This window comes from Cydia amplana, chromosome 5 (genome assembly GCF_948474715.1).
Source record: "Cydia amplana chromosome 5, ilCydAmpl1.1, whole genome shotgun sequence".
NCBI classification, from domain to species: Eukaryota; Metazoa; Arthropoda; class Insecta; order Lepidoptera; family Tortricidae; genus Cydia; species Cydia amplana.
This window is the reverse complement of record NC_086073.1, coordinates 9,525,637-9,537,016: the sequence shown is the minus strand read 5'-3', so window position 1 is coordinate 9,537,016 and position 11,380 is coordinate 9,525,637. Positions and strand designations below refer to the sequence as shown.

General features: G+C 41.1%; 1 protein-coding gene across 1 annotated transcript; it reads right to left on the bottom strand.

Annotated features, from left to right (window-relative positions):
• Positions 1 to 4,779: 4,779 nt before the first annotated feature.
• On the bottom strand, positions 4,780 to 11,328 carry LOC134647937 (26S proteasome non-ATPase regulatory subunit 6). Its single transcript, XM_063502321.1, has 6 exons — positions 10,951 to 11,328; positions 10,598 to 10,772; positions 9,478 to 9,637; positions 8,299 to 8,483; positions 7,740 to 7,915; positions 4,780 to 4,971 (listed from the first exon to the last, which is right to left on the bottom strand). The coding sequence occupies exons 1-6, from the start codon at positions 11,226 to 11,228 to the stop codon at positions 4,797 to 4,799; spliced, it is 1,149 nt and encodes a 382-aa protein (XP_063358391.1). The 5' UTR covers positions 11,229 to 11,328; the 3' UTR covers positions 4,780 to 4,796.
• Positions 11,329 to 11,380: the final 52 nt, after the last annotated feature.

The window sequence follows — 11,380 nt, the reverse complement described above, 5'->3', positions numbered from 1 at the left end:
TTCTAAACGAACTATGTATGTTTTATGGTTACTAGTTATCTGTGTATAAATGTCCTACTAAATTATTTATATGGAGTATAAATCATGCATGCACTCTTAGTATTGAACGATGGCTTGTGGGGCGGTAGGCCTCACTACAGTTAGTTGTAAAGAGTAAATTCTCATAGCACCTACAATTCATTATTTTCAAGTTGCAAATAGATCCTAGAGAGTAGTATTAGTCATGAATATGATGTGTCATGGTCATGTCAGTATAAATAATCATTGTAAATTATTAAATGTTTATGTAAATGTCCAAAAAGTATTCAAATTATTTAAAAAACAATTATATTAATAATTATTTTATTTTTTGTTCTCCTTTATCCTTTAAACCTCCTTTTATTTTTTATAAGAAATGGCGGGAAATCAGTAAGCCAAACAAAAAAAACTGTTTCCTCAGGTAGGTTCGTTAGTTACCTTGTGTCCCTTAGAGCGGAAATAGGAGCCCCGCGCAGCGGGGCTCCGTCGATTCGTTGGCTGGACGAACTGGCTTAATAAACTACATGAAAAATAAGAAATGGCGGGAAATCAGTAAGCCAAACAAAAAAAAACTGTTTCCTCAGGTAGGTTCGTTAGTTACCTTGTGTCCCTCAGAGCGGAAATAGGAGCCCCGCGTAGCGGGGCTCCGTCGACTCGTTGGCGGGACGAAATGGCTTAATAAGCTACATGAAAAATAAGAATTGGCGGGAAATCAGTAAGCCAAACAAAAAAAAACTGTTTCCTCAGGTAGGTTCGTTAGTTACCTTGTGTCCCTCAGAGCGGAAATAGGAGCCCCGCGCAGCGGGGCTCCGTCGATTCGTTGGCGGGACGAACTGGCTTAATAAACTACATGAAAAATAAGAAATGGCGGGAAATCAGTAAGCCAAACAAAAAAACCTGTTTCCTCAGGTAGGTTCGTTAGTTACCTTGTGTCCGTCAGAGCGGAAATAGGAACCCCGCGTAGCGGGGTTCCGTCGACTCGTTGGCGGGACGGAATGGCTTAATAAGCTACATGAAAAATAAGAATTGCCGGGGAAATCAGTAGGTCAAACAAACGCGTGTATGTAAACAAGTAGGCATAATAATTAGTGTCCGACCGAAGGTTCGGTTTCGGTTTCGGTTTCGGCCAGTTTCGGCCAAAAAATCATGTTTCGGCTGTAGTTTCGGTTTCGGCCAAAAAACGGCCGAACCTTTCGGCCGGGCCGAAACTTACGAAATGGTACTTCGGACAAAGACCAAAAGTTGGGGAATAAGTAGGACAACAATATTAATACCTACATATACTGATTCATGTATAATTAGGTACAGACATTAATTGGTTTATTATAAAACACAATTCCACTAATGAGGGCGCCACTGGACGGTTGACGCAGTCTTAAGAGGCTGTCAATACATAAGTGAATGAGATAGCACTGTCGCATGTTACTGGGCCCTGGGCAAGATAATAATAAGAAAACTAGCCTCACTTTTTACCTCAATTTACCATTGGTTTGTGTTCCACATGTCCTCTACTTCAGCTTAGCCTTTGGCCTCGCTGCGCCGTGCTCGGCCTGCGGTCTCGCTTTTGAATCCAATGGACATTGGTTGGAGTCTGTGCTCAACTACTTATCCTGAAGCCTTAAGCACGGCTAGGGCTTTGACTTCGCATGAAAGTTCGCCTCAATGGGGCACTTCGGACTTTTCGGCCCAGGTGAAGATCGGTACCCGGCCTTGCGATATTGTTAACAAAAAATTTCGCGCTCGCTGCGCTCGCGTTTTTGGTTGACCCTGTGTCTACATGTTAGCTTGACTGGTGAATGAATAGAGTTAGACCAAGAAAATTCTGCAATGATTTTGATAGCATACGCAGTGCAACTAGTGCAAATGTTATTTATACGTCATAATTTCATAGAAATTTTGACGTTTAAAATAACACTTGCACTGCGTGTGTTATCAACTTATCAAAATCATTGCAGAATTATCTTGGTCTAACTCTAGTAATTTTCATAAAAAACTGCTTAAGTAACATCAATTTCAAGGACATTGGGTGTTGACAGCCCCATAATATGTGTGTAAAAGCGGTTTTATAACATTTTTTCAACGATTTTAACAAGTCTACAAAAGTTTCGGTTTCGGCCGAAACTAGAGCCAAAGCCGAACATTCGGTTTCGGTTTCGGTTTCGGCAAAAAAACATGTTTCGGTCGGACACTAAATAATGTTATAGCTAACTAATCACGTGACTACCTAAGGTTACAACCTGCGAAAAAAGTCCTTATAACAATTATTTATTATAAAGCAAGTTTATTTGCCTACAACATTATGTAATGGTGTGGTAACATCTGGACTTTGAATATAATGAGTAACAAATTTTATGGCTAACAATAAAGGTGACCTACAAAAATCGGAAATGCAATTTATAATGTTTAATTTTATAACTAATGATAATATGACTAATAATAATTATGATGGAAAACGTTATGGACTAAAAAAATCGGAACATAATATTTATGGAAAGCAACAGAGACCTCCTACCTGTCATTATAACCTGCGATAAAAGACCTTACAACAATTATTATAATCAAGTTTATTGCCTTCAACATTATGTAGTGGTATACCATCTGGACTTTGAATATTATGAGTAACAAATTTTATGACTAACAATAATGATGACCTGCAAAAATCGGAACTCCAATTTATATTGTTAAATTTTATGACTATTGACAATATGACTAATAAAAATTATGATGGAAAACGTTATGGACTGATAAAATCGGAACAAAAAATTTATGTGAACCAATAGAGACCCTAGTTCATCATTAGGCACTGACAATCCAACCTCTAGACTGAGCTTAGGCCAATTCTTTCATGAAACCGATGCTGCCAAAAATACGGGGGTGCGGGGGGACGAGGTGAGCGAATCCCGTGCCGTGATTGGTCCGTTCAAAGACACGGACCAATCACGGCACGGGATTGACTCGAAGATGGAGTAACGCTACCGTATGTATGGCAGAGGGGGTAGCGCGACTATGCTATGTCTAGAGGTTGGATTGTCTGTGTCATTAGGTCTATTCTCGCATTGTGCCCCAAGAACGTCAAATTGGATCGAACAATTGGTTTAGTACGTTAAATATGAATTTATAACGAAATCAATGAAAAGGTGGGTTCTAAGTCACAAATATTAACACTTACCAATTCTACTGTTAATAGCATCGATCGCAGACGTTTCTGCTTGTTAAAAATTAAAAATTCTACTGTTTCTAAATAAAAATATAGGTACCTACATTTTGAGTAAATAAAAAAAAGTTACTTATTACAATTTTATTTCAGTGGGTACAATTCAAATTATTCGCAAAGATAATTAGATTGCTGCTCAAATATGCATCAAAATTCGCATAGTTGATGTGACTTTTAAAATGTTACAAACCTTCATTACACATATCATACTTGGAGCCTGTCAGGCAGGAAGCAACTTATATTTGTGGCTTAATATAATGTTTGGCCCTTTCACATGTTTCACATATGTCACATGTAATTTCTCACTGTTTTCTTCTGGCCGATGAGACAGAATAACAACAAGAAATTTTCGATTAACTTTTATCTGTATCTGCGCGGGTTCTTGGGGCACTCACCGTACATGTGAAAGGGCAAGCAGCAAGCACACGGTGTAAACGGGCAATGATTTATAACTCAAGATAGGTTATAGGCGTTCCAAAATTGAAGCGCTTACCTTGTGACAAATTGGACAAGTTGCCTTTAGTCGCGGCTGGACCAGCGAGTAATGTGCACGTGCTAACGAGCTCCCGCACACCGAAAGAGAAAGAGACGACCTTATGTTTAACAACGAGTGTGACAAAGATGGATGGAATGAGAAAATTAATCAAAAATAACAGATTTCTTCGTAGGCACAGAAATAAATATGGAAGTATTTTTTGTGCTCCTCTAGTATGAATATAACCTATCTATGGTTATATAATATTATTTATCTATAATGCGTTCAGAAACCGTAGGAAATGACAAGCTTTATTACAACCAATTTTACTATGAGAACTTTCTTATCTGTGGTAGTAGGAAAATTTGTACTTTAATGTACGAGTACATAGGTAACGTTATAGATTTTTGTAAGGTTATGAGTTTAAATTTGGAACAGCAGTCAAAACTCAAGTGGGTCTCTATTCTAGTATCCATAGATATTAAAACAGTTATCGATACGAAACGTCAATTTAGTATGTTTTTTTAATATAAACCGCACGATATTTGATTTCGAGTGACATGAGAATAGGGACTTCATTCTTTTGTCAAGGAATTAAAAAAAAACTACGGATGTGTGACACGCGTGAAAAAAGTTTTCATTCACCGCCATTTGACGTACAGTTTATCTTTTAGTTAGTTTTAAGTATGTGTTTATATAAAGTAGTGTATGTAACTGTACATAACTTGGAGGATACAACTAAACGGAGTAGCCATTAACAGGCTTTCCCCTCTGTCGAAAATAGGCGGCCAACGGTCATACACAATGTATGGACTGACGTTTATCTGACATGGCTATTTTTACGTTACGCATACATTTGACGTTCCCCTCCCCCGCAAAAATCGGCAGACTGTTTTGTACAGAAAATTACAGACATGGCGTCTCCGTTTGATTATATCCTCCAAGGTACATAATTAGGCATTAAAATACTCGTGTGATCCTTTTAAGAAACTCACTAACGTTCGTTTCTTAAACCCACACTCGTATTTTGATGCCTCTCATTATGTAGCAATCGCATAAACTACTATGGTAAACGGGTATATAATACACCTAGAAGTTGATGACGCTGGCGAGCTTCTTGACGCGGTTGAGCAGCAGGTCGCCCTCGCGGATGGTGGCCTGGTACAGCTGCGAGCGGTCGGCGTCGGCGCCGCGGCCCGCGCCCGTCACCACGCAGCCCGCCACCGCGTCGATGCGGCACACCAGCCGCCCCGCCGCCGTGAAACTGCGGACGAACAACACATCTTCACTAACATGAATCTAGTATTAAACTGGATTGGGCATGAGTGGTGGGGATAACTGACAGAACGGGATAGTCTTAAGTAGTCATGGGCGAAATGTGTCAGTAGAGGGAAAAGATTGATATATATCTTTTTATCACTGGGATATGTATCACTCTTTTATATCTTTATATCCGTGTGTATCAGTTGCCCCGCTCACAACTGTATCGGCACTTGCTGACTTTGCGTCATCTTATGAATGAGAGAGATACAGAGTTGTTATTATAACGTGGCGACATTTTCATTTTAATTTTGTATCATGATGGATATAGATTGGTTCATTCACGAAGAAGCTTGATTTGGTTGTCATGCTCAATTGCTCATGCTATTAGATTAGGTTTGACAAATCTGCGCGTTCTCGTGAATTGCGCTATCTATAACCGTAATCATCCGAAACTCCGAATCCGCCCGAACGACCGCGTTCGTGTTACTTCGGTCGACGCGCGACCGCGACCGAGACATCGCTTATCGCTTTAGTAAATTGTTTCTGAGGGAGTGAGAGCTGTACGGATATACTGATACATTCGGATTCGTAAAGACAAGAAGAGTGATTCATGAGACGAGAAAGATATATATCTTTTTATCTATCACTCCTGAGTTACCCATGTCTAGTCTTAAGGCCCGTCTCCATATTGCGCGGCAAACTATCGAACATTGGCTCGCGAGGCAGCCGCGCGCAATGGATACCGGGTTGGCCATCTGATCTGATCGAGTTGGCTCGCGAGCCAACCCGGTATCCATTGCGCGCGGCTGCCTCGCGAGCCAATGTTCGATAGTTTGCCGCGCAATATGGAGACAGGCCTTTATGTATCTTTTAGTAGGAGTAGCAGAGAAAACGCTATTATTGTTTGTCCTTGTCACAGTCTCACATTTTTTTATTCCCCACCATAAATTAGTATGGATTATGGTGGGCAACAAATAAATTCTACTAATCATAGCGTCGCATTGCGTATGTTTTGTCCCTCACAGAGGCACGCGTAGACCATTTCTATAAGATGCTACTTTCTATGTTCACTAACGACTCAACTATAATCTACCAATCAGAATAGTCACTAGAAAAAGGGCGCGAAATTCAAAATTATCCTCATTTTTCAAATATGCCGCTTTTTTCAACTGACAAAATTAGATTATAACACTGAATTCGACGGTAAAACTTAGGCGAACCGCCTAAGTTTTACATCGGATGCGGATTCGCACACGTCGCTGCGGTGTACAAGCGTGATATAGCTATTAGAGCACAGAACAAATTAGAATGGCGATGCGAGCAGGGTACGTGTCGCCGCCGGTTTTGAGCAAACGCTCGCATGCTACTCGCCCGCGCTGACCGAAAAACGAAGTGAACATGCCTTTTGCGCCACAATAACCTTCAGATTAAGAAGCCAGACATCAAATCTGTCTAAAGGAGGCGTATCCATTCACCACGCACACAAGTTTATACTACTGTTGCGCGAGTGTTAGTAAATGTGGAGAGGAATGAGCGGCGACACCGGTTCCGATACTAACTGCGCGCTATAGCCATTCTAACCTCTTTAATATGTTCTGTGTATTAGAGCTATACGTGCATAACGCTGTCACATCGGAGACGCCTGTGACTACCGTGTAACTTATCTCAATTTTACGAGACAAAATTGAAATAATCTACACGGTATACGAGCAAAGAAAATAATAGACATAATTAAAATTTAGTTAGTTTAGTATCCCGGCTAAGGCAAGACTTTGAAGTTAACTTTGTCCATAAAAGCCTCAGAGCCTAGCCTGAACTTTTAACGCTAACAAAACTCACTTGAAGATTTGCACGACGAACTCGCGGAAGGTGGCAGCGATGTTGTCGAAACTCAGCGAGGCCTAAATACTCAAACCCTCGAGGCAACGGCAAGATCTAATATTATGTGTGGCACAGACAAGACATCCTCCAGACTGAGCATAGTAGCGCTACCCCTTCTGCCACAAATATACGGTAGTTTTACTCCATCTTCGAGTCAAAGCGTCTTTGTGTGACGTCCGTGTCTTTGAACGGACCAATCACGGCACGGGACTCGCTCACCTCGTCCCCCGCACTAGAGTATTTTTGGCAGCATCAGTTTCATGAAATAATTGCTCTAAACTCCGTCTAGAGGATTCCTAGTCTGTGTGTGGTAAGGGAACTCACTTGGATATTTCCTCCTCAACGAACTCGCGGGTGACGCCGAAGGTGACAGCGATGTAGTCGAGACTCAGCGAGACCTAAATACTCAAACCCGCGAGACTACGGCAAGATCGAATATTATGTATGGTAAGGGAACTCAGTGAAACTCACTTGGATATTTCCTCCTCAACGAACTCGCGGGTGACGCCGAAGGTGGCAGCGATGTTGTCGAGACTCAGCGAGCCCTAAATACTCAAACCGTCGAGGCTAAGGCAAGAGCTAATAATTTGTGGTAAGGGAACCCACTTGGATATTTCCTCCTCAACGAACTCGCGGGTGACGCCAAAGGTGGCAGCGATGTTGTCGAAACTCAGCAAGCCCTAAATACACAAACCCTCGAGGCTAAGGCAAGATCTAAGGGCTTATTTAGACGCCGCGCGAACTCGTATACGATTTTAGATACATTGCGGACCATTGAGGTACATCAATTCAGCCGACCGATCAAATGACGCAATGTAATGAAACTCGCATATGAGTTCTCGCACCGTCTAAATGAGCCCTAATATTATGTGTGGTAAAGGAACTCACTTGGATATTTCCTCCTCAACGAACTCGCGGGTGACGCCGAAGGTGGCCGCGATGTTGTCGAGACTCAGCGAGCGGTACGCGCGCAGCAGCTGCACGTAGGCCTTGATGCGCGCCTCGCGCACGTAGTGCTGGTAGTGGGGGCGGAACACGGGGTCCACGCAGATCTGGGTCTCCACCTAGAGTAGGAGACAGACAAAATGATAATAGTATTAATTAAAAAAAAAATTGTACCAAATGAAAATTTTATTTTGTTAATCTCCATAAGTTAAGCAAGCCATGGAAAAATTCCGGGACATCACTATTAAGATAATTATCTGTATAATGTAGGCCAACGTCATCGTAGAACGTCTCTTCTACAACTACATTTTGAAGTGTCTATCATCATATTTCAATGATATTTCTAACTTCTAGTTGCTTGCTTGGTAGTAGTAGGGTATCTCAACCATACAACCAATAATATCATCAAGATGTTGAACACACACCATAAATATTTCCAAAGAAAGTAATGGAACAATAAACACTGACATTTGTGGCGACGCTCAGCACCCGCAGTACTCACCCAGGCTAAGCTCTTCATGAAGTCCGCGTACCGGCACTCGTGCAGCGACTCAACCAGCTCCCTCAGCTCGGGGAAGCGCGAGCGCAGCGCCTGCACGGCGGCGCCCTGCCGCCGCAGCGCCGCTTGCAGCGCGTGCCGCTCCAGCGCCAAAGCACAGGCTAGCACGCAGTATTGGATTATTGTGCCTGAAAAATATCATTACGTCACATGTCAAGACTTGGAAAATAAAATGTAGAGGTTTAAGGTAAAGTAAATTAAACAAAAAGATGAATTGCTAGGTGAGCGAACAAAAGCAAAGCATGCACTAAACTGTGAGTCAAAAATATCAAAATGTTCAGTCTCAGGTAATTCCTATAGACGCCCAGTCACGTCTATAACGACAAATATGACCACTAGGTGGCGCAAGCGCGAGCAGCCGTCCGTTCCGTAGCGGAGCGCAAAGACTAATAGGGCTAGACACCAAAATTGGTGTAGGCCGCATGTACTTGTAGCGACGCGACGAAATCGCGGAGTAAGCCACGCCTGACAGGGGTGCCAAGCTAAAGTAATAGTTTAGTCAATTTGTGCATTTTTAACTTGAACTAACTGAGATCTACCTACTAACTATTACTGATGAATAGGGCTGCCCATATAATTTAATTCTAATGTCATGTTATGTTTTTGTTTTTCTAGTGGGTAGTGACCCTGCCTGCTAAGCCGATGGTCCTGGGTTCGAATCCCGGTAAGGGCATTTATTTGTGTGATAAACACTAATATTTGTTCCGGAGTCATGGATGTTTTCTATGTATATAAGTATGTATTTATCTATATAAGTATGTATATCGTCGCCTAGTACCCACAGTACAAGCTTTGCGTAGTTTGGGGCTAGGTTGATCTGTGTAAGATGTCCCCCAATATTTATTTATTTATTTATTTATTTTTTATTCAAGAATTGTCTTTTGGAGCTTCCGCTCAGTAGGCTGCATTCAGCAACTACTAAAAAAATACCATCTACAGAACTATGAATCTCTATGTAAAACCCTTTTTATGTGCAAATAAATGATTATGATTATAAATGATCTAAGTTACTTGTTGTTTTAGCAAAACTTTGCACCATAGGTGAGACATTGAGAATTTTAACTTTGACAAAATAAGCAACAGCCTAATAGACCTACAATAATAATTTATGTATCTTCTTACCAAAATCAACCAATTCATAAGACTCAAAAGTAGAGACGCAATCAATGAAGAGGTCTGCAGCTTTGCTGTAGTCTCTGACAGCCAGGCAGTAGATAGCTTCATAGGCCTTCAGCTTATTCCTTGAACGCCAGTCTCCGCCTTTGTCTACCAGCTCATGGGCCTGAAAATATATATATCTTATACCTTTAAACGAGCAATTCTTGTTTGTTTAAATATTAATTATATTTCGGCGATCTCGGAAACGGCTCTAACGATTTCCATGAAATTTTGTATATGGGGGTTTTCGGGGACAGAAGATCAATCTAGCTAGGTCTTATCTCTGGGAAAACGCTCATTTTCGAGTTTTTATTATATGTTTACCGAGCAAAGCTCAGTCGCCCAGATATTTCTGTTAATAACCTAAATTGTTACCATAACCGGTTATGGCTTGGAAGCTATACCTTACGTAGTGATAAGCTATATAGGGTCATTGCGCTAGTTTTCGTCCACTTGACAAACTTTGAATATAAACCTATATTGCTGCACAAATTTTGACTTATTGCAATCCTTAATGTGTAAACAATATATCTATCTACATATAATGATGCACATATAATGCCATTGCCAATGGTAACCAAGAAAGAAATAACACTAGGACTTTGGATCAACTGATAATGATGATTCTTATTTAGAAGAATGGGAAACTAACCAGATTAACTAGCAGCAGAGATGATATTACATATGAATTATATGAACCTCCATGTTATGAATTAGGGCCACCCCACATCTGGCGTCTTTCGAGCGTCGGCGTCGGTCAGTGCTATGGAAAATGACGTCGCTGCAGTTGCGTCAACGTTGCGTCGACGTTGCGTCGACGTCGCGTCGACGTTGCGTCGAGCAGGGCCATAGAGTTGTAGACGCTGACGCTCGAAAGACGCTAGATGTGGGGTGGCTCTTAGACACACACAGTGTAACTTGTATAATTGCTAGTCCTGGTCAAATTAAAAGGAAATTCAACTATATAATGTTATTATCAAGACCAATAACAAAATTATGGTGTGCAACCGTGCATGACTCAACAGAACCCTTTGTTTTGGTGAATTTCAATTTTCAATACAATTTCCAATATTATAATGTTTACCTTATTAATAGACTTTCCCATATCCTTCACATTGCAGCCGTGGAAGTAGGCAATTCTGAATAACGCAAATATAGCGTCAAGTCTTCTGTTAGTAGTTAAGGTGGAGTCTTCATATTTAGAAGTAGCCAAAGCTGTGGCTCCCTCTTTGTCGCCGACAGAGCACATGTAGTCTAATCTGAAAGTGACATACATACTTAAGTTTCAAAGACCCACTCCTTCACGTGAAATCAGTATCATCTCCTCAGATTTATTTCTTACAAAATTAATACAGTAAGATCACAATGACCTACTAGGTACTTAATTCAATGAACTTTATGTGGCACATGAACAACACGCCTCTAAGCGATCCTTACCTGTCTTGCCAAACTGGCGTCTCGGAATCATCCTCCTCGAATTTAGATAATCGTTCTTGATTCTCTTTAGCCATGGCATCATATAACTTCTGATCAAATGGCCAGCCTAACTCAGCACAAACCTCCTTGTAATAGGGGGCCATATTTCCAGCCTTTATCCCTTGAAATAGTTGCTCCCGAAGCTGTGCATCATTTTTTAAATCGGGCAAAGTCAGCTTGAATTTAATGCCAGCTAGAGCCATGTACTCTGGAGTTTTACCCTCAGCTGATAGCTCCATTTTTTCGATTTACAATATAATAACTAAACAAATAGGAATCACAAGAAATAATAATTTCACACAGCGTATCCAAAATCCAAATTAGCCAGTCAGAGCTGTCACTCGATTGGCATTTGGCAGGTTATGCTGTCAAAAAATACTTGGTCATTGAA

Bases quoted from the DNA above. Each gene is read 5' to 3' on its own strand.
- LOC134647937 (XM_063502321.1), bottom strand. From the start codon at position 11,228: ATGGAGCTATCAGCTGAGGGTAAAACTCCAGAGTACATGGCTCTAGCT. The intron at 10,773-10,950 runs GTAAGGATCGCT...TGTCACTTTCAG, and splicing joins ACGCCAGTTTGGCAAGACAG to ATTAGACTACATGTGCTCTG. The intron at 7,916-8,298 runs GTGAGTACTGCG...CTCCTACTCTAG, and splicing joins TCATGAAGAGCTTAGCCTGG to GTGGAGACCCAGATCTGCGT.